This window comes from Drosophila ananassae, chromosome 2L (assembly GCF_017639315.1).
Source record: "Drosophila ananassae strain 14024-0371.13 chromosome 2L, ASM1763931v2, whole genome shotgun sequence".
NCBI classification, from domain to species: Eukaryota; Metazoa; Arthropoda; class Insecta; order Diptera; family Drosophilidae; genus Drosophila; species Drosophila ananassae.
In genome coordinates, this window is record NC_057927.1 from 8,759,901 (window position 1) to 8,780,841 (window position 20,941).

The following is a 20,941-nucleotide window of genomic DNA, read 5'->3' on the forward strand; positions in this document are numbered from 1 at the left end:
CAAGTCCGCGAAATAATTTTTTTGATGATCCCAAAGAAAATCCGGCTAATTAATTTCACCTGCCATCTTCATCCTGCATGACTCCTCTAGATAATAGATTAGCAATTCATTTTTAAACGTTATAAAATTTATTCATGGTTATTAAGTTGCATAAGGCAAAAGAAGGAAATTTAAATCAATTATATAATTAAATGTATCTATTAGATAGGTTATAATCGAGAAAACAAATTATCTTAGAATTTATATCTTTATAAGTTGGTATAAGAAATAATAAGTCGCATTAATAGGCAATAATATTTTATATGTCTATATAAAATTAATAACAAGAATCATGTTTATGTAGAGAATCTTGTCTTCCATAGCGGGTATTCTCTAATATTATTTCCTAAATGTATATCGTAAAATGTCTCCATAGTAAGTTATTCATTTCCAATTCAAATTTGATAGCAAGGGTTTGTGATTAACTTTAGCAAGGGTTTTTTTTTTTTTTTTTTAATGTTGGAACACGGCAAGAGTATTAAAAATAATGTTCCAAGATTCCATTAATTTTTATTAAATATTTCTTAATTAATTTAAGAAAAGAAATGTTTTTGAAAATTTTTCTTTGATGTCATTGCGGAAGGCCATTATTAAATATTGGGAATAAAAAAAAGGAAAATATATATATATAATCATCTGTTAGCCAGCACGTGCCAGAAAAATTTTCGTTTTTATTTTTTTTTTCTTTTCTTTCAGTGTACCGGTGTTCGGTATTTAATTGCAACCACGTGGTTCGATTTTACCGTATGGGAGATAAAAATCTTTCAGGTAAAGCTTTTATTACACTGAGAAAAATCAGCCTAACCACCAACAATATTTAATTTGGGGTAATGAGTTTTTTTTTTCACTTACATCGAGTTTAATTTCCACGTCCAAAAGATCTTTTGTCGGGTTGAGCGATGAATCTATAATTTTAGGGCATAGAGGTTATTTTTATGTATGTATATATATATATATTCACCAAATTAATTAATATTTCCATACCGTTCAGTTTTAGTATTTAAGTAATAAAAAAAAGAAATACAAAATTAAGGGAACTGGAAACGTTATTTTCTTACATTATTAAACGCCAAGCTCCAAAAAAAAACTAAATACTACCAAAATAAAAATAACTAAATCAAATTAATAATTCCGGAAACCAATACGGGACAAGCGTAACTGTCTCGGGCGATGAGTGACGTCATTGGATGAGAATAATTCGGGTGCATATGCTGGCCATTGGCGGGTTTTAATTAATGAGGGAAAATTATTGCACATGCACCTTAATCCCAAAAGAAAATTGTGTCTCTCACACTAATTTATAATAAATCCATCAGATCCCGCGGCGTGGCGCTGGAAGCCCTTCTTAGGGTAAACTGGCTGCTTGGGGGATTGTATACTTATTCCCAATGTAAGAACAATACACAAATGGGTTCTTACTGGGTGCCAATTCGACCTAAAAAAAAATAAGTCGAATAAAAAAACGCGTGAGGCCGAAGACAAAGGTTTTATTTACCTTGAATTGGCACCGCAAAAATGTAATTCACTTTTAATACACTGAGCGCTGCTCACTTCCCTCTGCGTTTAGTTTTGGGAAACTTATGTGGAAATTCCCCACCACGTGTCTTTTTTTTTTTCCGGGGGTTAAATATATACTGGAGTTTAACCGCGAGCGATGCGCTTATCTTAGCAGCCACAAGAGAAAAGAAGTTGGCCGCTGCTTATTCTATGCTTAGACCGATACTTAAATGCTCAATTCTGGGTAGATAATTGATTATCAATAGATAAGAAACTTTAAGCTTAACCAAGCTTTTTGTTTTTTTTGTTTTGTATTTTCGGTTATTCCAAGCTTAACTAAATGAGGTTTACTTTTAGGAATTTGGTTTGTTGTTAAGTTACAACAAGCGCATTACAGCACGTGGCAGTGAACGTGCCTCAGCCGAGTATCTGAAAGATGCCTGCCAATTATCTAATAGATTCGCCCAGAAAGTTCAATTGAACTTTGGATTGCAGGTGGCTTGGAAGTTTTTTCTTTTATGCATCAGAAGTTTCACAGGCCCGTGCCCATTTATCTCTTTTATTATTATTTATTTATGTTTATTTATTTTTTTTTTTTGAGGCATCTGTAAATTTTTGCGCCAATTCCTGCGGCTGCTGCTGCTTCTGCTTCCTTTTCTCCTTTTCCTGCGGCTGCCCTCATCATCCGGGATGAGGGACATACGAATGTGAATACCTGCTGCTCTGCTCTGCTGCCAGTAATTTTGAGCACACATATTTTTTGCGCCAAAAACCAAAACCTGAATCTGACACAGCCCGGTGCAATCGCCTCTCCCTTTCCCTGTTCCCCGTTCCCTGTTCTCGCTTCCGCACTTGAAATACATCCCCAAGAACACGGAGAAAAAATTAGTGTTGGTTGGTAGATTGCCTAAGAATTATCCCAAAAACTATTTAAGCCTGAGAGAGCCCATTTTTCGCAGTGCACACCTTGTTGAGCCGCTCAAGCTGGAACAAGTGCTTTGCTTTTTCTTTTCTCCAGCCACTCCCCTGGCCGGGCCGTTTTGCTTTTCTGGTTTTATTTTCATTTTTGAGCAGCAGCCGGAGACGGGGAAGTGCAGACCTGGGATCAGAGGATCGGCGGCAGGACCGGGGGAGAAGCGGCATGGGAGATGGGGACGGAGCCGGCTCAAAGAATTCTCGTTTTGAGCCGCCAAAAGTAACATCTGCTCCCCAAAAAGCATAGACACTCCAGGAATTGTCGCTGTCTGCTCTGGCTGTCTTGTATTTTGTTTTCTTTAGTTTGGCTTTTATTATGGCCTTGCCGAAAACCAAAAAAAATAAACCACTGGGATGACTGATTTTCTGTTTTTAGCCTTCGGTGAGGCGATAAATGAGTATCAATTGGACACTCGGGAGATAGAATTACACGTTTCCATGCCGACCCGAGGAAGTTTGTCAGTGAGGACAAGTAATCAAGGAGCCAGTTTCTGATTGCTGATTTTCATCAAAACCGGGGTGGAAACAAAGAGAAAGTTGGGGTTCTGTAAAGGGTTTCCATAAACACTTATATGTAGGTCTTGTCTGTACGGAATACAGTGATTCATGTGCTCTCTAGTCATCCGATTCCAGTGATAATCTGCAACTTGACCTCCTCCCCTACGGATTATGGCCTTTTACCCCGCTGCCCTGCCGCTTAATTCTTTTCTTTATTTTTTTTCCTGCCCCGATGCCCCGATGCCCCGATGGCCGAGTGCTAATTTGCCTCATTTATCTTTCCTGGTTTCGGACGGACAGTCTGTCTTCCTGCCTCCCTCCCGGCGATCGCCATTACAATTACTCTACGTGACTCTTCTGGGCGCTTAATTGCAGATGGTTCGGGTTCTGGTCTCTGGTCCCCTGGTCCCCTGGCTTTCGGACTCTGTGATACTTTTCTCCGCGTCCAGTCTGCTGCTCCATAAATCTCACGCGCCTCCGATTGCAGGGTGTCCAGTTCTAAGCGCTGGGAAAAATAGATGATAACACTTTCGGGGGCAATTAGGTGCTCTCCTCATAGAGGATGAACTGGGAAAAATTATACTAAATAAAGGTTGAGGTAATAAGGTTTAAAGTACAATCTCCACATCTCATAGTCAAATCTTAAGTTTTCTTCATTAAACTTTATTCTCTCCACCCGTTTATAATCTTTTACATAATTGTTTTCGGTGCTTGGAGATCTCAAATCTCAGCTATATCTCCCTCTGGGACAGCTGTACGGGATCGTGTGTCCATGAGCCGTAGTGGCTATCTGCCCTGACCACTGGCCGAGCTCATAATTCACGGAGGGCACACCTTCCCAAAGGGGAAACCTAAGACAAATCGCATGTGTAAATTGCCCTCGAAGTGGGTCGCCAGAAGGCAGATGGCAGAAGGCCGGCATAAATCAAATCAGCGGCTCTTAACTTGCTGTGGGTCACTTTGGCTATGCCTCGATGGGTCGATGGCTGGGTTGCATGCAGCACGCAGTAGTTGCAAGTTGACCCACTTGCGAAAATCTTATTTACCTGGCCAAGTAGTGTCTCGGCGATCTCGGGCCGTTACTTTTCACACCGAAACTGGTTGGGAAACGCGAAAACTAGCGACAATTGTCGCCACGAGAAGAAGGGAGGTGGGCCGAAGTACACTGCCACAGAAAGAGTTAATTTTGTAGAATAGAATAATATATCTTAGATTTAATTCTTAAAAATGCATAAATGTAATGTTGTTCTATTGTGCAGCCACTCGGAAAATGCCAAACAATGGCCTTCGGAGGCGACCCGCCAGCATAATAATTGATCGCTGTGGAGAGCAGCTTTCCCAACTGGTTTCCAACCCAAAAAGACTATAAAAGATTTTCCTTAATTTCCCACCAGTTTTATCCAGTTCGTATTGTCTAAGATTTCCTCTCTTTTTGCCTTGAATTTTTTATTGTAGTCCAACAAAAGAGTTCTGTAAGTGAGCCGAAAGTTTTCCATTTCCCCGGCCCTCGGCCCTCGGTTTGGATGAATTATGATCCGGGGAGTGGTGACCTCGCAGCTTGTTCCCCCGGTCGGGGGTTGGTGGTTCCCTCGGTGGTTCTGCGGCTTCATATGCATTTCTTGGGCATTTTTTGTTCGAGTTAATGTGAATGGACTCTATTAATGTAATGCGATATGCGATGCATGAAAAATCAAATGAGCTGGTCAGTTTTACTTCGCCTGTCGGAGCGCCTGACGCTGATGTATCTTTGTATCTGCGTATCTATGTATCTGACGGCGAGGCGCACTAAGCTGACAGCATCTGGCCAAGACCTGGGCCTGCCGGGGCGAAACTATTTCTGGCATATTGCATTTCGAGTTTAATTTAGATCATTACACCATCATGCAACGCCTGGCCCTCTCTCCGGTCCACCGAGTGTTTGTCAGCTGCCCAAATATTTCTCCCTTTTGGTGTCCAAACATCCCGCATTACATAAGAAGAATGAGAGTAAACTATCTTTCAGATACAAATAATATATTAGTCTATATGCCAGAGAGTGATATCACTTTTATAGAATTTTTAGGGCTAAGGTAAAGAAGTTTTTCGCTTGATATTTTTCACTTTTTTGCTTAAAGTGATATTAATATCTTTTTGTTTGCCTGCTCGACTGCCACCCTCTTTGGCTTGTGTCTCGGCCCTTTGTCTGTCAGCGGCAGTTTGTTTATTTTTATCCGCTGCTATTTTCAGCTCGGTTTTCCTCCTGCATTTCCATTAATTATTTTTCCTTATATGTACATATTTGGTTTGGCTCGGCTTGCATTTGCAAGTGAGGCGACTATAGTGAAGCATAAATAAATATTTACCAGACATGCCTTATAGCACATAGCATCTCTGGCACCGATCAGGGATACGGCTGGCTTCCTGTCCAAATAATTGCGCTTCCAGCAGATGGAAATGGAAGTGCACATAGGGCGATAAAATCCAAAAATAAAGTGCAGCTGAGGCAGAATAGAAAAATATTTAAGTGTTTGCTTCTTAATATGCTTTAAGTTATTCGCTTCGAAAATTCTACAAGTCTATAAGTGAAATGCGATCGAACATTTTCCATTACATTTTCGCAAATTTACAAATTCTCCGAGAATTCTTCTCGCTTTTCGGTTCCTACATTATTGGAATATGGATTATTAATAGACGTGCCAAGAATCTTCAATTAGCAGAGCCATTATGCAATGCATTGAGTTTTATCCGAGTTCGACGGTTGCCCTAGTTTGCTGGACATATGGCTTATTTTTCAGACAACACATAATTTATAAATACACTGGGAAAAGAGTCATACCTAACATACAGTCATGCATAAATCTTCTGTAAAAATAACTGAATAGTGTATGGAAATTAAGATTGTTACAATGTAATGATACTAGAACCTTTTAACCCCCAAACCATTGCCTAATTCAGGTCGATTTTTTCAGTGTACAAACACTTGATAGTCTCTGGAACGTGGCTGCTGTGGGCAAACACACATCCACATCCACATCCATATCCACAACCATAACCAGGGTCCACGCTCCAGTCCCTCCCCACCCATTCCGACTACTGGGCGTAATGATGTCGAGTGTTTCGGGCCTGGGGGTATCTTTGGATGGCTGGTGCCAGCTCCGGAGTCCCAACTCCGCTAATCGAGTGATTCTCCTACCGTTAAGTGGTGCTAAGTGCTGCCACCTCGAAACCGGAGTCCAAAAACAAACTGTTTGAGCTTGGCTTATTAATGAGCTTGTATCTGTTTGTCTCAGATTCGTTTGTGGCGCTCTTGGGCTGTTCGCATAATTAATCAGCAAAGATATCGAATCGCTGACTCCGCTTGAAGTGATTCACATCGAAATCGGGCCTGGGGTGGGGGAGTTGCAGATGAGAGGAGTAATCAGGAAAGAGCTCGATTTCCGCTGGCATCATAAACATTAAAACCTCAATGCCCTCGAATCCAAATGAAGGTTTTCGTTAAACATAAAATTAGCAGCTGATCTGGTGACGATTTTCCAAATATGCGGGTTTATCGGATATAGTCCTTGTCACGGCCTTTCGTCATATTGCAAGGGGGTTATTTTTTTACCCTCCGAATTGGAAACCTATTGATTCAGAAATGTATGTGGGCGAACGGTCTATTAAATATAATTGCAGGGTCATCACACATCACATATGGAAATCGTACAAAGCCATTGAAAAACAAAGTTTTGTTTAATTTTTTCTCACAGCATTTCATTTTACAAATCCTATCATTCAAGAAGATAATCATATAACAAGTTAATGAGTCATTAAATTAGCAAGTTCTCATTTAAAAACTTACACGAAATCCTTTTTTTCCCGCCATAACATCTTCAAAAATAGATATGCTTTATTCTACTTAAGAATTCTTTTTCAAATTAAAATATAATTGGACTAATAGTAAAATATAATAGTAAATAAAAATAGTATATAATAGTAAATGAAAGCATTTTTTTTTTTTAAATTTTGAAATTTAAACTGCTGTAAAATGAACAGACATTGCGCTTAACAGCACATTCCAGTATTGGGTAGTGTCGCAATACCTCTATTATTCATTTTAGTCGACAGCTGATTTTTGTTTACATTTTTGGAACTCCAGTTTGTTGTGAAAATTAATTATTTACGCGAAAATGCGACGTCGCGTAGGACTCGGAGCCATCCAGCAGCAGAAGCTGGCTGCGGAAAAGTACAAGGACAAAGGAACCGATCTACAGGAATCGCAGCTAGAGCAAATGACCAAGCAGATGGAAGTCTTTCGCGTAAAGCTTGAGGAGTTCGCGATGAAACATAAGGATGATATTCGGAAAAACGCCCAGTTCCGCAAACAGTTCCAGGACATGTGCGCTGCCATCGGGGTGGACCCCCTGGCCACGGCCAAGGGCTTCTGGAGTGTGCTAGGCATGGGTGACTTTTACTACGAGCTGGGGGTCCAAGTGGTGGAGGTTTGCCTGGCGCTGAACCACAAAACTGGAGGATTGATGGAGCTAGACGAGTTGCGGCGCCGCCTAATTGCCGCCCGGGGTCAGAGTGCACTGCACCAGGAGATCACCAAGGAGGACATCCTGATAGCGGCCAAGAAACTGACTATTTTTGGCAATGGGTATGATTCATCCACTTGCTAGCGCTTTCATCTAATGTGTCTCCTTAGATTCGTGGTGCACAAACTGGGCAAAGGAAAGTACGTCGTTCAGTCCATTCCTGGCGAACTGAGCATGGAGGAGACCAACATCCTGAATACCGCCTCCAACACGGAGCAAGGCTGCGTTACACAAAGTCAACTCATAAAGGACTTGGGGTAGGTTATCATTTTAAAAGGGCGCTCATCCCCAGGATTATGGAACCACTTTCCTTTTCTTATCTAGTTGGACTGAATACCGTGCTCAGCAATCTCTGGACAAGGTCCTCGGCGAAGGACTCTGCTGGATCGATAATCAGTCGGAGAATGAGCCAAGCTACTGGTTCCCCAGTTTGTTTCCCGGGCGCAACTCCACCGCGGCAACATCCACCACGTAGACACGATTTGTATTACGATTAGTTACTTTGGCAAAAAATATAGATATTCTTCAATATAATACTGTACAGCTAGATTGTATAGGGACTAGATTCGATTGGTGGAGAAATCTCCGGCGGCTCCGCTCTTCAGCAAACAGTTGTCCGCCTCCAGCTCCGAGTTCTGTTTGCGCAGGCGGTAGATCTCCGCCTCGAACTTCTGAGTGATGTCGTCCATGGCCGCATGGTAGTTGGTCTTCATCTGTTTGTGAGCCTGCATGTATCGGTCCATTTGCAGCTCATAGTGCTTTTTCCTAAGTATTATTCATGAAATATATATATAAAAAAAATTATTTAAAAAACTTACGCCTTGCAGTCTCGGGCCTCGTTGTTGGAATCATTAAGCGCCTGCTCCAGCTCGCAGAGTCGGCGGTAGGTGACATCCACTTCGCCCTCCAGCTTGTCGTTCTGCTTGAGAGCCTCCTTGTACTTCTGCTCAAGGCGATTATTGCGCGTCTCCAGAACATGGACCACGTTCTTGTGCTCCTCCGCATCCTTTTTCAGCTGCAATCGAGAAACCACTTATATTTGAATACCCCTTTCCTGTATAATGAATTACCTTGTCTTTTATGGTCGCTATAAGCTTGTCTTTTTCGCTCAGCTTACTCCGCAGCTGGGCCACTTCGCAGTCCACTTGGTTGGCGGCCTCCTGCATGATGCTCCCTATGTTGGTGGCCAGCTGGGTAACCTCCTCCTTGTAGTTCTCGGCACGCTTTTCGGCCTCAGCCTTCTCCCGCGTAGCCGCCTCACTGATGGCGACGGCCTCCTGGGCCTTTCGCACAGCCGCGCTCTCGCGGCGCGTACTCTCCACCAGGAGGTTGTGGGTGTGCCTGAGGGAGAGCTCGTACTCCTTCACCTGCTTCTGAAGGTTGGCCACCTTCGCCTGCTCCTCGGCCTGGTCTCTGAGCGTCGCCTGGAGTTGCTGCAGCTGCTCCCCGCCCCGCTGTTTGTGCTCATGAAGGGCCTTGATCGTCTCGGTTTGGGTGAGCAGCTCCTCCTGCTGTGCTGTCACTTTCGCCTCCAGCATCTTCACGGCCCGCACGTAGCGCTGTGTGATCTAATAAAGTTGAATACCGAAAAGGACAAAGTGGTTAATTTGGAATTTTTTTGGGTCGAAATACTCCACCCGGATTAAAAAAATGTACATATAAAATAAAAAGCAGGGCACTCTAAATCCTGGCATGCTAACAGCCGAAGGCAAATGACGAATAAAATATCCTGACGACAAGTCATGTGTTAAATAGCTTGCTTTATTCAAAAAAAGAAATCTAGACCACCGATCCCCGATGCCTGTGAAGACCTACCTTGTGTTCCTCTCCCGACTCAAGGAGCTGGGCGCGATAGTTCTTCAGCTCCAGTTCCATATTGTCGATGGTCTTCTGGGAGCACTCCTGCATCAGCTGCAGGCTCCTGCGCTCTTGGCGCAGCTCCTCCACCTGCTTCCTGGACTTCTCCAGCGCTTCGTTGGTCAACTGCAACTGATGCTTGAGCTCCTTGTAGTCGCGGGCGGCATATGTGCTCTTGTATCGGCCCAGCTCCTCGGCCAGCCGCTGGTTCTCCTCCAGGACGCCGTTAACGTGGGACCGTATGTGGGCCTGCTCCTTCCGGAAGTTGCGCAGATCCTCGTTGGTGTCCGCCGCCAGTCGCTCCACTGCCCGGGCCACATCCTGGACGCTGCTGCTGTCGGAGGGGCTGCGTTTAGGTGAGAATTTGTTGGGGGCTTCAGTGCCTACCTGGGAAACGCATACTTCTGGTTGGCCTCCTGTGTCATGATTATTTTTTTGTATATTTTGTTCGGGCCTAGCCCGGGAAAGTATAAATGTTGTAATTAATGAACACGTGATTCATATCAAAAGTGTTGTGTTAGACTGGCTGGCCTCCTACGAACTGGAAGTGTTTCTCCGAACAAAGCATGCTTTTCGATAGATTTTTATTGATTTTGTTGGATGTCAACTGAGCTGGTTTTAATTAAAAGCTCTCCTATGCATCATTTTTAAAATATACGTCGTCCTTACGGGGTTGAATAGATTTAACTGTGCCGGTTCTATGCCACTGGCGGGCGTTTTCTGTCCGCTGTCAGTCTGCGACCCACCCTTCGGACAGGTAGGTATTGAAATCGGGCACGAGTCCTGCCACGAGTCCGCCGACCCCGGCAGGTGTCGGTTGTCCTGGCAACAGGACAGAAGCCAATCAACACCAAACACGTAAGAGAACGCCTTCCACATGATGGTCAACCTGCCATTTCAGTCGCTTGCCATGCCGCTTTTCAACAAGAAGTTCGAGTCCAAGCCGATTCCCGTGCGCCAGGGCCGATGCAACATTGGACATCCGGTGGTCACCGAGGATCTCGATGACTTTCGGCAGATATCCTTGACGCTGGGCAACAAGGAGCTGCGCTTCGCGGACGGCATTTGGATGCACTCCGCCCGGAAGGGCGATGTGGAGGACATGGTGAGGCTGAACAAGAAGTTCCGGGCCCTCGAGGAGGAGAACAACATGTGCAACCTTAAGATTGAGGTGATGCTGGATCTGTTGGCCGAACATGCCACGGAACTCAACGAACTGAAGCCCAAGGAGAAGTGAAATAAGCCTACGAATAAAACTTAAAAACACAAATTTTTACTTTACTTTTAGAAATAAAATTTAAAACAATCTTATGGCTGATGTGTGCTAGCTGCTCCTTGAGAGTCCTTGTTGTGCTTCGCTTGGTGGTCTGCCAAAAGTTCGGCATTGTCCTTTCGAAAACGTGACATCTCCTCGTCGAATCTCTCCATCAGCTTGTCCATGTCCTTGAAGAAACTGTTCTTAATTTCTTCCTGGACCACCATGTACTCCTCGACTTGGCTTTCATGCAACTTTTTGCTGCGAAAAAAGAGATGAATTTAATGGTTATTGAAGGATAAGTTGTATCTTTCCTACAGGTCCGCCTGGTGTTTCTCCAAATCGATATTGATTTCGGTAATGGATCTTTCTGCCTCGGCCTCCAGCTTTTCATCAATTTTCAGTACTTCCTGGAGCTTCTGCTTCAGGCGCTTGTTGGCGGTTTCCTGAGGTACCTTTTGGGGGCTTGATTGCGGCGCTGGGTCTGGAAATCTCTTGAAAATCTATGCAGATACAATCATTTTTATAAAAGATACAATAATTCAATTCACATCCTACCTGCTCTCGCATGGATTGAATAAGGGACTCTTTGGCTTTCAAGTCGTTCCTCATTCGATCCACTTGAGAGTCTATGATCTTGGAAGCTTCTTTCATAACGCTATCCACTGAGTAGGGGGAGTCGCACTCCTGCTTCTTAGCCTCGTCCTTCAGGCTATGAATCAGCTCTTCAGCTTCGCCATAGGACTTGTCGAAATTTCGTTCCCACAGAAGACAGTTATCGTTGTCGGTTGGATGGGGGTTCATGATTTTCCAACTAGGGATTAACCTTTAACCTTAGTATTTTGGTTTATTGTTGAATTTGATGCCAAAGGAGCGACAAATTTTCAAAGATTCATCAACGAAGTTACAAGCAAAGCTTTCTAGATATTTTTTTCTCGGGGGGTTACCATAGATCCATAATAGAACCCCCCTTATTGGACTAAAATTTTAAACAATAGAAGCCTAAGGCCTAAGGCAGTTGAATTTGTTTATTTATCGTAAATACCATAAATACTGTCTGACCCAATGTTACCCAATTTCGATTAAGACCCAACCACATACTCGAGATCTATTTATAATGCCACTTTAATCAGTCTCACATGCCCATCGCGGGCTCTGGAGCTATCAATAGAGGTCTGGTCTGGCCTGGGGGTTTTGTTGACCAGCCCATTCGGCATTAACTTGGATTTGTGGCTCGAGCCGCTCGACGATTTGAAATGGAAATCGAATTGGTATGGCGTGTTGCTGGTCAAATTGGTGGCATTTTTGTCGCCATTGCAGGGCAATCTATAGACGCCATCGGAGCGGACTCCGGAGCGGTCTGCCGACGAGCTGCCGCTCGGCTTCCGTTCCCCCTTCGATCGGCCGCTCCTGCTCCGTTTATTGGCCCGTTTGATAAGCCGATCGCCTTCTGATAAACCAACCACCCCGGGCAATTGAACGGTGGCCGTGTCCGATATGATAAAACCCGATTCCGATGAGCCGCACAAGAGCTATATAAATAGCACCCTCAATTTACATGACCACCTCCTCCACGGCGGATTCCAACCCGCCACTCTACCCCTATCTCTCGGGTTAGACAAATTTTCGGATCGCCCGATAAAGCTTAGTACCGCAATGCAGTCTAATCTCTGTATCTGTAGTCCCTGGCTCCTCGGATACGGGATATGTACATAGGTGGGTGCTTGTGCTTGTGTGTTTGTGGCTAGGTCTGCCGTATCGGTCCACTCCATCGACTACTGTATATTTACGCACCGATATTGATATGCGATAAGCAAAACTGCTTATAAAACACATTTATTTTGTTGTTTCCAGTAATGCCAGCAATGCCAACAGCATTAGTGCACTGGAAGAAACTTTTCCCAAAACCTGTCGCTATCATAAAACCTTAAGTTGTCCTAAACCTGCCGCAAAACCTAAAGCTAACATTAAAAAGCTTGTCTATTTCCTAATGTTTTATGAGAGGACATAATATTATCCCACTTAGAATAGGACTAGGTCCATCTCATTTAATAACATTCCCCGAATTTTATCTCGGTGTATAGCTAACGATACACGATGGCCTGCTGCCGAGGGGTAACACTTGTTCGATTCGTGTATTACAGTAGTTTGTTGATAGCCCGGCCCGTGAACGGAACGCACACGGACGGATCCAATCGAATCGAATCGGTACGGAACGAAAAGTGGAATCAGCGGAAGATCGACGTGAATACAATATATATGGTGCGGATGGGTGCCAAACAAGAGCAATTGGAGCAATAGACTGAGAAAATAGATACTCTGCTGAGCCAGCCGCATATTTAGATTGCAGGGTCCCAGAGTTCTTAGGTAACCAGATACATCACAGCCGGACTGCTCTACTGCTCTAATCAAAAACGGCAGAACCGCCGTATCAGCAGAACCGTCGGAAAGCAGAGCCCGGAAAATGTGAAGCTTTCGTGTCAGTTGTCCAGTCGCTCCAGTGCAGTTAGCCCAGTGTGAGTGCTCCTCCCAGTGTGATCCCGCTCTCCGTCCGGCCAACAACAAGTCGGTAAACAAATTGTCTATTAAACAATCAACTTTTCACCTAATAAATGATATCGTATAAATCAATTGAGTCCGATGCCAATCAAGTGGGCCAGCCCAGATAAATCTCCATCACAATGGGATCCCCTTCGATCTGCGATCTGCGATCGAGGAAAGCAACCGAAAGGCATAAACAAACGTCCCTCGCAATCAAAAGTGTTTTATGAGTTTCAGTTTTTCGATCGGTCGGTTTGGAAATGATCTCTTCGCGACAATGAAACAATAGAAACTTATTTATTATATTAGCAGGCCAATCACGAATCAATAAATTCGTGAAACATTCTCCCAATCCGGCTCTTTTTGGGATATTTGATATCCCCATCAGAAGATCATAAATATTTCGCCCAAAAGCCCACACAACAAAGGCTTCTTCGCATCGCATAATTTTTAATGGAACACTAATTTCTAACTGAAAAATGAATAGTATATATACAGTTCCGTTTACGGTTATGGCCCTTTCGGTATATTGGTATCGGGGGGCTTCCTATATACCAGCCATGGAGCTACCATGGAAGCAGCCCCCAGACAATTGATAAACGAGCATTATCGCGCTGGCAATGATTTATTGTTGCATAAATGGCACTCACTATTTATTAATAAATGAGAGGCGAATTTCCGATAATTTATATATACGAGCCACCAAGGATTTGTGGCCTACAGAGTGCCTGGGGGTATGTGTTGGCGATTGGTGTGTGTGCCAATGTGGAGCAGAGCACCCGTTCGCTTCCAATGGCCAAGTAAATAAACAAAAGTGGATTTTTACACTCATCGCCGACAGCGCACAATAAAATGTGTGAAAAATACCCCCGAGCCAGTGGAAATGCAATCGCCTAGACCAAATAAATAAATAAATAAATAGAAACTTGGAGGAGCCTCGCTGGCCTGCCTGTTTGCTAAGAAATTAAATGAAAATCGATCATTTGGGAAACGAAAATGAATGGCCGGCCAGGGGCAGAGTGAAATCCAAATAAATAAATAGCTCTACTAGGGGAATACTACTATTTTGTGTGGCCGAAGAGTAACCAATCAATGTGTGTCCAACAGGTTCCTACGGTGTTAACAAGTGGTTGACAATGCGGCCGATACGTTAACTGGAAATGGATCCGATGCCTTCTGATTTGCGGTCTGTCTCTGGCCTCATCTGGCTATTGATTCTCATTTGTTTCTGCGGCTTGGAACTATCCAGTGGCTTCTTCGTGGACTATACAGGTAGGTTATCCAGTGTCTCGGGGTACTTGTCAATCATATTTGTTCATCATCTGTAATCAAAGAGCACTATTAACATTATGGCATTGAAGTCTCTACAAGAAATACTCATCCGATTTTCGATTAGAACTTATTCCCAATTATATCCATCAAGTCACATAGAAAGCCCATTTAACTCCACATTTCCGCTACCTTTCGTCAAAAAATAGACAAAAAAAATGCTCGGAAGGTTAATCGCCATTCCGGGTAGTACAGTTTGATAAGATACTGTCATTTGGCTATCATCACCACTGAAAATGGTAAACAATTGTGCTGGCGTTGCCCTGATTGAATGGTTTTTGTCTTTTATTTTTGCAGAAAACACAGAACTGATACAACAAAGAGCCGGCTTCGACGTCAAGCTGCAGTGCAATCTGAAGGGACTGGTGGACGACAGCAAGCTCGCGGACATCAAGATACATTGGTACTTCAAGGTAGGGTTTCCATCTTTAGACAATTATCTTTAGAAGTTATTAAAGATTCAATTATTCTCAGCAATGTAGCAACAATAACTGCCACAAGCTGGAGTCGATCGACGACTGGACGGCTCTCCCTTGTGAGCCGAGTCTGTGTCGGCCGGAACTGTGGCTTAGAAATGTCACGGAGCGATATTCCGGACTCTACAAGTGCAGCATAAATCCTCACATCCTGGATGAAACTCAATCGGTGGATGTGCAGCTGGTTCGCACCTACCAATTGGATGTAAAAAGTGAGTGGTTGTCATCACAGAAGTATCATGATTCATTTTCAAACTTCACCATAGACACTTCTCTGGCGGCTCCTGAATTCGTGGACTCGTATCCTAGCAACCAAACGGCATTTCTGGGCGGTCAGGTGGTGTTCCAGTGCCGAGTCCACAGCGAGGAGCATCCCACAATCAAGTGGTTCCGGCGGCACAGCTACGTGGGAGCCCAGGCGGTAGGAGAGGGCTCCCCAGGCGGAGCCAGTGCCTCAAATTTCAGCACACACATCGTGCGCTACAATGGCCGCACCTACGAGCTGCTCTCCACGGCATCTGAGAAGCTGATGGGACCGCAGCTGTATCTCAGCAAGCTAATTCTGGACGGAGTGCGTCTGAGGGATGCCGGGCACTATGCCTGCGTGGCCATCAGCTACAGGGGCCACAAGATCCGAGAAGCCTTCCTCCAAGTCCAGCCCATACAGACCGACTCCGACATGGAGAAGGAGTACTGGCTGGACTACGACGATAGTGAGGATGGGATTCCAGCCAGTGACCCGAGGGAGTTCCTCCTATTATTCCTAATGCCCCTGGGTCTGGCACTTCTGCCCCTGACCGTCTGGCTCACCTACCTGTTGTACAAACGCTGCTCGGTGGGGCACGGTGACTGCCAGAGGATAGACTCCGACGAGGACCTGGACACCGAGCGGTGTGTCCTCGGCGGAAACTGAAAGCAGCTGAAAATCCACGCGTTATACGCTTATTATGTTTAGGAGTAAAGACTGTCCGTAGGCTAGAACCAAAATAGAGTAAATAAGTAGCTCCATAATAAGACGATGTTTTCCAACTTGCATATAAAATATATATTTGCTTACTCGCAAATCGGTTACCTTCCATGAAATTTCAACAATCGGTACAAATCGCTACACATGAGTATAAGTATTGCACGTCGAAACAACCCGGGATCGGACGAGGTTCGATCTCGGTTGTTTCGAATCTTTACACAACGCAATTAGCATGCAAATAAATTTTGGGAATGACGCGAATCGGCATTGGGTGATTCCTTGGTCGGGTGACCTTGAATACCCAAACCCGATTCTACACTTTAGGAAACGTTTGGCACCTCTCCGGGATCCTCCTCCTCGGAAGCGTCGCTGGTGGGCTCCTCGACTAGGTAGCCCTGCTCGGCCTCGTAGACCCGCTTGCGTTTCGACTTCTGATTCCTGCGGTGACGGCGTCCTTCTCCTCCGATACTGGAACCTCGGGCGATCTCCTCGTGTCCTCTGCCGGATTTCAACAAGATAGAAGATAGCTTCATGTGGTTTGAGAAACATCCTTACCTTTTCGACGAACGACGTACGTCACCTGGCTCTTCGACAACGGCCGGTTCTATCTCTACTGGCCCCTCAACGAGCTCCCTCGGCGGATCTCTGGCCGTTTCAAGCAGAGAGACCTGATCCTCCTCCTCCTCGGAAACTGGATGAACTTCGTTGAAGCAGAGATTCATGGCTGGATCTCCGTATCCCAGGTAGCCGTAGTTGTCCCGATTATCTGCCTCTATTTGGCCAAAATCACAGAGCATTTGATGGGGATAGGTGGTTTGCGGATTAGGACTCATCGCTTCGTAGATCATGCCACTGACAAGGGTGTGGATCGTGGGTAGGGCCAGGTGGGACTCCATGTCGGACACGTAGTTGATCAGGCCGAAGGGTCCGGCAACATAGGTGGCCGGATTCGGAGCCGGAATAGTCCAGGTTGGCAGTCTCAAGCCCAGAATGGGCGGCAGGTTGTACGGAGTCATGGCGGACGCTGCACTGTGGGTCACCGGATAGTCGTAGATCCCGGGCATCAGATACTCGTAGAATTCAATCTGACGATGGTGGCGGGGTGGATGCTGCCGGTGCTGATGTGGATTTGATCCTGACATGTCCGATGGTCTGTTAGCGCTAATCCCTAATCTGTTATTTACTTTACTCCTAAAAAGATCCCGCCCGAAAGTCGCCGGAAGCCTCGATGGGTGTTAATTTGTATCCTTTTTTTGGTTCCGTGTGGCTTTTTGTACATATGTATGTATGATTCCAAATAAGTTACTTCTCCACGGACGCCAACTGTGTAACAAAACCGTTCAGACTATATCGCCGTATTGGGGTGGAACTCCAGCCAGGTCTCACCAGATAATGGTGCCTTCGCTGTGTAATCAGCTATCTTCTGACAACAGTAGGCTGTCAATGAGTGACGGTATTGCTAGTGATCGTGTCCCAATCGTGAGGACCTTGTCTGCCGGAAACGGAAGACGAGATGAATTTTGAATTTCATACGAACGGAATTTTGAACTTTTTGCCTAGCTAGCTTGCCGTTGTAACACAACCATCAGATTCGACCAAATGGAAATTAATAATGAACCGTTCTAGAGTTGGGGTACCCCTATGACTGACGAAACTGAAATCTAAGCCACAGACTACTATGTTTTTTGGAACAATCCCACGGCCTACTAAAGATTTTAAAAACATATTCTAAGACGAGGATGTTTTGGGGTTTAATGTGAAGTAAGTATTATTCATTTTCAAATATAATTTTAGCAAGAAAAACCCTTGGACTTGGGCTTTTCACTCAACATGTCTCGAGGTTGCCGAAACAATGAAAGAGTGGGATCTGGGAATGGGATTCATCACCAGAGTGCCAATTGATTAAACAACAGCCATTGCACAGTAACACCTGGTCGAGACTTAATTCACACAGGTACTGAGCAACTAATTTAATTATTCGCACTTGGACTGTCTGGTAGATGTGCTCTCTCAGTTTCTCGCCCTGCTCTGGTGTTCTCGACCCGTATCTATACACTATAAGCCCCTACCTGACTGCCTGGTTAGTTGATTTTGATAATTTTTGGGTTGTTGTTTTAAAAAATAAACCATTTTTATAATTGAACTGAGAAGCTGAAATAAAACATTATAGAAAACTATAGAGTAGATCTAAGACCCCCGAAAGTACCAGTTCCTAAAACTAAACCCTTTGCAGGGTAGCCCCTAGTCGAGACTCAGCTCACACTAGTATTGAGAAACTAATTTAATTATTCGCACATGGTTATCGACGTGCTCTCTCAGTTTCTCGCCCTGCTCCGGCCTCTATCCAACTCGGTAGCCCCCTCTCTATCTGGTCGTGGAGCCCGCTGGCCTGGCCTGGCTGCTCAGTTGTTTTTCAGTTTTTGTGAGGCTCTTGATGCCGTCGGTTTAGTTTTTATATATTTGAGCAGCAGCTACGGCAGCAGCTACGGTGAAAACAAAAGCACTCGCTATAAAATAAACAAAAAACTATTTATAGGCTGCAAATCTAAGAGAATATATACTCGCGATCAACTGCAGCAGGAGCAAATCATAAAATAATGCCCACCTTCGACTGCAAATCGCGCCGGGGCACCAAGATATCGGTGATAGTTCTAGGCAGCGCCCTCTGCTTCGTGATGATGGCATACTTTGTGTTCGGGGACAACAACGACGAGCAGGGCTTACGGAATCTGCGCATGATATCCATAGTGAGAGATTGGAGTACGTCTACCAAAGTTCAACACGGTTCTAATGTTTGTATTCAACCCACAACAGTTGTTTCGACACGGGGCCAAGAATCCCAGCGGCTCTTATCCACTCGATCCGCACGGCACCCACGATTGGCAAGGTGGGCTGGGAGCTCTAACGCCGGTGAGTTCTTTCGGATGGGTAGATAGGATAGAACAGTTTTTAGGTTTAGAAGACCGATGACCGAGTCTGCAATCAGCTTTCCAGTAAACTATAAACATACATAGTCATTTGATCAAGATTTGGATTATCAAAAACATACACATATTTTAATCACTTCCCACTTGATAAGAATTTGTAGACCATTATAAAAATGAATAGTGTTTTATTATCTAAAGCATCCTACTTTACCATCCACAGAAGGGCACTCTGCAGGCCTATAACTTGGGAAAGAATCTGCGCATGCGCTACTACCGACTGCTGCCCTCCAACAGCCTTTACACGCAACAGCAGGTCCATGTCCTAAGCTCCGCCGCGGAACGCTGTGTGGTGCGTCACTCCTTTAAATAAGCCCTGTAGCTATTCCTATGTGTATCTCTAGACTGTCTATGCGAGATTGGGGGCCTAATCAGTCCTAATCACTTTGGCCGTGTCGTTATCTTTTAGATGAGCGCCCAGAGCGTCTTGGCCGGGATGATGCCGCCGCTGGAGAACAACAATGTGCTGCCCATACCCTGGCAGCCGGTGGCCGTAAATACACTTGCTCGGAGTGATGATATCGTGGGTGCAGTATAATCGCATACCCACAATCGCAAGTCATTTGATTACTTTCCCTCTACTCTTCAGCTCCTGGCTCAAAAGAAGCCTTGCCTCAAGTACGAAAACATTCTGCAGAAACTCTACAAGACACCGCCTCCTGAACTCCAGAAACTCAACGAGGATAACAGGGAGCTGTACAAACTGTTGAGTAAAAATACAGGCAAGGTGGGAAGATGAACTGAAGCTTTCACAGAATTACGTCTTTATAATTATGCTCTCCATCACTAGAACATTTCCAATGTGTTGGACGTGGAGCTGTTGTACACCACCCTCAAGACCGAAGAGGAGGCTGGTCTGGTTCTGCCCGACTGGACTGAGAATATATATCCCGAGGAGATTAGGCCGCTGGCCGAGCGCAGTTATACCCTGTTCACTGAAACTAATCTGATGAAGCGCATTAGGGGCGGTGCCTTTCTTACAGAGATTCTCACCAAAATGCAGAACAAGCGAAAGAGGAATCTGAGTCCGGATCGCAAGATATTCCTGTATTCGGCGCACGATGTGACATTAGTGAATGTTATGAACGCACTGGGGATCCTGGATCAGACCACCAACCTGCCGGAATATGCCTCAGCCCTGGCGTTTGAGTTGCACCACAGCAAGTTCTTCAGCGATGCTGATTTTGAAGTGAAGGTGAGAGCCAAATATGAAAATTGTTTGAACTATTATTTAAATTATTATATTTTCAGCTTGTTTACTATTACAACAGCGAGGATAAGTTCCCCAAGGAGCTGACCATTCCCAACTGCGATACTCCGTGCTCGCTCACCCAGTTCGAGGCCTCTTTGAAGGCTCTACAGCTGGACAACTACGACGAGACCTGCGAGAATCATCCAACAGACTGCAAAAACTAGTCTTAGATCTTTGTTTTTTCCTTTTTAATTTGGTAAAAGTGTTTTAGTCATAGGATTTGCTGTTTCAGCAACTCGCTTGTAATATGCTGTTGATTTTGCATGTGTTGAACTGGTATTAAATATGTAAATAAATAAGACAAGAAGGCTGTTCGTCACACTTAATATTCGTCGTCGTCAGAGTAAAATTCAAAATCTCGCTCCCTTGTCCTCGGCATATAGGAAATATATTGGAACTTTTACCTTCTCGCTGACATGAACAATCTCTGTATGGCTTATTAGGCGGATGGCAGCCAGTCCATAGAAGAGCATTGGTAAGCCTGAAATTTATAAATAGCAGGGGCCTTATAGGTGATGAATTTCTGGTTTTTAAAAATATACTTACCTAAATTTATCACTTTAAGGAAACGGAAGAACTTGTCTTCCATCGTAAGGTCCACCACATCGCGTTTGCTGCAGTGATACTTCATATACGGATAGCAGCCGGTGCGCAGTATGTGGTAGTTGGTTCCACTGTCCAGAGTCCAATTAAAGTGTGACATTCCTCTCTGGTC

General features: G+C 44.6%; 8 protein-coding genes and 1 long non-coding RNA gene across 17 annotated transcripts; 4 read left to right on the forward strand and 5 right to left on the reverse strand.

The window, feature by feature from the left end:
• Positions 1-874: 874 nt before the first annotated feature.
• LOC26514468 lies at positions 875-2,580 on the reverse strand. 2 transcript variants are annotated; one of them, XR_001409021.3, is made up of 3 exons: positions 1,535-2,092; positions 1,332-1,474; positions 875-944 (listed from the first exon to the last, which is right to left on the reverse strand). It is a non-coding gene; the product is annotated as an uncharacterized LOC26514468 (long non-coding RNA). The 2 variants fall into 2 exon arrangements; XR_004309789.2 differs by having other exon boundaries at positions 875-1,474; positions 1,535-2,580.
• Positions 2,581-7,061: 4,481 nt separating this feature from the next.
• Positions 7,062-8,099, forward strand: LOC6500826 (vacuolar-sorting protein SNF8). The gene is made up of 3 exons (XM_001953955.4): positions 7,062-7,627; positions 7,676-7,822; positions 7,890-8,099. The coding sequence occupies exons 1-3, from the start codon at positions 7,158-7,160 to the stop codon at positions 8,038-8,040; spliced, it is 768 nt and encodes a 255-aa protein (XP_001953991.1). The 5' UTR covers positions 7,062-7,157; the 3' UTR covers positions 8,041-8,099.
• LOC6499751 (myosin heavy chain, fast skeletal muscle) lies at positions 8,063-9,967 on the reverse strand. Of its 3 annotated transcripts, none has more exons than XM_014910724.3 (5): positions 9,810-9,967; positions 9,381-9,753; positions 8,636-9,133; positions 8,384-8,580; positions 8,063-8,330 (listed from the first exon to the last, which is right to left on the reverse strand). In XM_014910724.3, the coding sequence occupies exons 1-5, from the start codon at positions 9,845-9,847 to the stop codon at positions 8,126-8,128; spliced, it is 1,311 nt and encodes a 436-aa protein (XP_014766210.1). In that variant the 5' UTR covers positions 9,848-9,967; the 3' UTR covers positions 8,063-8,125. The 3 variants fall into 3 exon arrangements, with proteins under 3 accessions (XP_014766210.1, XP_001953992.2, XP_032305632.1); XM_001953956.4 differs by having other exon boundaries at positions 9,381-9,756; positions 9,810-9,963; XM_032449741.2 differs by having other exon boundaries at positions 9,381-9,768; positions 9,810-9,961.
• A 57-nt stretch (positions 9,968-10,024) lies between these two features.
• Positions 10,025-10,733, forward strand: LOC6500827 (protein chibby homolog 1). The gene is made up of 2 exons (XM_001953957.4): positions 10,025-10,179; positions 10,324-10,733. Exons 1-2 carry the CDS (start codon positions 10,123-10,125, stop codon positions 10,657-10,659), a joined length of 393 nt encoding a protein of 130 aa, XP_001953993.2. The 5' UTR covers positions 10,025-10,122; the 3' UTR covers positions 10,660-10,733.
• Positions 10,680-12,166, reverse strand: LOC6499750. The gene is made up of 3 exons (XM_001953958.4): positions 11,236-12,166; positions 10,996-11,180; positions 10,680-10,938 (listed from the first exon to the last, which is right to left on the reverse strand). Exons 1-3 carry the CDS (start codon positions 11,479-11,481, stop codon positions 10,731-10,733), a joined length of 639 nt encoding a protein of 212 aa, XP_001953994.1. The 5' UTR covers positions 11,482-12,166; the 3' UTR covers positions 10,680-10,730.
• A 649-nt stretch (positions 12,167-12,815) lies between these two features.
• Positions 12,816-16,087, forward strand: LOC6500828 (fibroblast growth factor receptor 2). 5 transcript variants are annotated; one of them, XM_014911261.3, is made up of 5 exons: positions 12,816-13,242; positions 14,326-14,490; positions 14,845-14,960; positions 15,022-15,235; positions 15,290-16,087. In XM_014911261.3, exons 2-5 carry the CDS (start codon positions 14,379-14,381, stop codon positions 15,934-15,936), a joined length of 1,089 nt encoding a protein of 362 aa, XP_014766747.1. In that variant the 5' UTR covers positions 12,816-13,242; positions 14,326-14,378; the 3' UTR covers positions 15,937-16,087. The 5 variants fall into 5 exon arrangements, with proteins under 5 accessions (XP_014766747.1, XP_014766745.1, XP_014766748.1 ...); XM_014911259.3 differs by having other exon boundaries at positions 12,817-13,246; XM_014911262.3 differs by having other exon boundaries at positions 12,817-13,193.
• On the reverse strand, positions 16,054-17,668 carry LOC6499749. 2 transcript variants are annotated; one of them, XM_001953960.4, is made up of 3 exons: positions 17,377-17,668; positions 16,546-17,313; positions 16,054-16,488 (listed from the first exon to the last, which is right to left on the reverse strand). In XM_001953960.4, the coding sequence occupies exons 2-3, from the start codon at positions 17,130-17,132 to the stop codon at positions 16,311-16,313; spliced, it is 765 nt and encodes a 254-aa protein (XP_001953996.1). In that variant the 5' UTR covers positions 17,133-17,313; positions 17,377-17,668; the 3' UTR covers positions 16,054-16,310. The 2 variants fall into 2 exon arrangements, with proteins under 2 accessions (XP_001953996.1, XP_044574188.1); XM_044718253.1 differs by having other exon boundaries at positions 16,546-17,668.
• Positions 17,669-18,322: 654 nt separating this feature from the next.
• On the forward strand, positions 18,323-20,554 carry LOC6500829 (lysosomal acid phosphatase). Its single transcript, XM_001953961.4, has 7 exons — positions 18,323-18,737; positions 18,805-18,900; positions 19,138-19,266; positions 19,384-19,497; positions 19,564-19,701; positions 19,765-20,169; positions 20,226-20,554. Exons 1-7 carry the CDS (start codon positions 18,588-18,590, stop codon positions 20,388-20,390), a joined length of 1,197 nt encoding a protein of 398 aa, XP_001953997.1. The 5' UTR covers positions 18,323-18,587; the 3' UTR covers positions 20,391-20,554.
• On the reverse strand, positions 20,200-20,929 carry LOC6499748 (uncharacterized protein C15orf61 homolog). The gene is made up of 2 exons (XM_001953962.4): positions 20,773-20,929; positions 20,200-20,707 (listed from the first exon to the last, which is right to left on the reverse strand). Exons 1-2 carry the CDS (start codon positions 20,927-20,929, stop codon positions 20,577-20,579), a joined length of 288 nt encoding a protein of 95 aa, XP_001953998.1. The 3' UTR covers positions 20,200-20,576.
• Between the last annotated feature and the right edge of the window lie 12 nt (positions 20,930-20,941).

What these genes read in the sequence shown, in the direction of transcription:
- LOC6500826 (XM_001953955.4), top strand. Translation starts at nt 7,158, where the DNA reads ATGCGACGTCGCGTAGGACTCGGAGCCATCCAGCAGCAGAAGCTGGCT. An exon ending in CTGACTATTTTTGGCAATGG is followed by an intron (nt 7,628 to 7,675) that starts GTATGATTCATC and finishes GTGTCTCCTTAG; the next exon opens with ATTCGTGGTGCACAAACTGG. An exon ending in CAACTCATAAAGGACTTGGG is followed by an intron (nt 7,823 to 7,889) that starts GTAGGTTATCAT and finishes TTTCTTATCTAG; the next exon opens with TTGGACTGAATACCGTGCTC.
- LOC6499751 (XM_032449741.2), bottom strand. Translation starts at nt 9,847, where the DNA reads ATGACACAGGAGGCCAACCAGAAGTATGCGTTTCCCAG. An exon ending in AGTCGGGAGAGGAACACAAG is followed by an intron (nt 9,134 to 9,380) that starts GTAGGTCTTCAC and finishes CAACTTTATTAG; the next exon opens with ATCACACAGCGCTACGTGCG. An exon ending in TAGCGACCATAAAAGACAAG is followed by an intron (nt 8,581 to 8,635) that starts GTAATTCATTAT and finishes TCTCGATTGCAG; the next exon opens with CTGAAAAAGGATGCGGAGGA.
- LOC6500827 (XM_001953957.4), top strand. Translation starts at nt 10,123, where the DNA reads ATGCCACTGGCGGGCGTTTTCTGTCCGCTGTCAGTCTGCGACCCACCC. An exon ending in GCGACCCACCCTTCGGACAG is followed by an intron (nt 10,180 to 10,323) that starts GTAGGTATTGAA and finishes CTGCCATTTCAG; the next exon opens with TCGCTTGCCATGCCGCTTTT.
- LOC6499750 (XM_001953958.4), bottom strand. Translation starts at nt 11,481, where the DNA reads ATGAACCCCCATCCAACCGACAACGATAACTGTCTTCTGTGGGAACGA. An exon ending in TTCAATCCATGCGAGAGCAG is followed by an intron (nt 11,181 to 11,235) that starts GTAGGATGTGAA and finishes GTATCTGCATAG; the next exon opens with ATTTTCAAGAGATTTCCAGA. An exon ending in GAGAAACACCAGGCGGACCT is followed by an intron (nt 10,939 to 10,995) that starts GTAGGAAAGATA and finishes CTTTTTTCGCAG; the next exon opens with CAAAAAGTTGCATGAAAGCC.
- LOC6500828 (XM_014911261.3), top strand. Translation starts at nt 14,379, where the DNA reads ATGGATCCGATGCCTTCTGATTTGCGGTCTGTCTCTGGCCTCATCTGG. An exon ending in CTTCTTCGTGGACTATACAG is followed by an intron (nt 14,491 to 14,844) that starts GTAGGTTATCCA and finishes TTATTTTTGCAG; the next exon opens with AAAACACAGAACTGATACAA. An exon ending in AGATACATTGGTACTTCAAG is followed by an intron (nt 14,961 to 15,021) that starts GTAGGGTTTCCA and finishes AATTATTCTCAG; the next exon opens with CAATGTAGCAACAATAACTG.
- LOC6499749 (XM_001953960.4), bottom strand. Translation starts at nt 17,132, where the DNA reads ATGTCAGGATCAAATCCACATCAGCACCGGCAGCATCCACCCCGCCAC. An exon ending in GTACGTCGTTCGTCGAAAAG is followed by an intron (nt 16,489 to 16,545) that starts GTAAGGATGTTT and finishes GAAATCCGGCAG; the next exon opens with AGGACACGAGGAGATCGCCC.
- LOC6500829 (XM_001953961.4), top strand. Translation starts at nt 18,588, where the DNA reads ATGCCCACCTTCGACTGCAAATCGCGCCGGGGCACCAAGATATCGGTG. An exon ending in GGCTGGGAGCTCTAACGCCG is followed by an intron (nt 18,901 to 19,137) that starts GTGAGTTCTTTC and finishes TACCATCCACAG; the next exon opens with AAGGGCACTCTGCAGGCCTA. An exon ending in CCGCCGCGGAACGCTGTGTG is followed by an intron (nt 19,267 to 19,383) that starts GTGCGTCACTCC and finishes GTTATCTTTTAG; the next exon opens with ATGAGCGCCCAGAGCGTCTT.
- LOC6499748 (XM_001953962.4), bottom strand. Translation starts at nt 20,929, where the DNA reads ATGTCACACTTTAATTGGACTCTGGACAGTGGAACCAACTACCACATA. An exon ending in CCTTAAAGTGATAAATTTAG is followed by an intron (nt 20,708 to 20,772) that starts GTAAGTATATTT and finishes TATAAATTTCAG; the next exon opens with GCTTACCAATGCTCTTCTAT.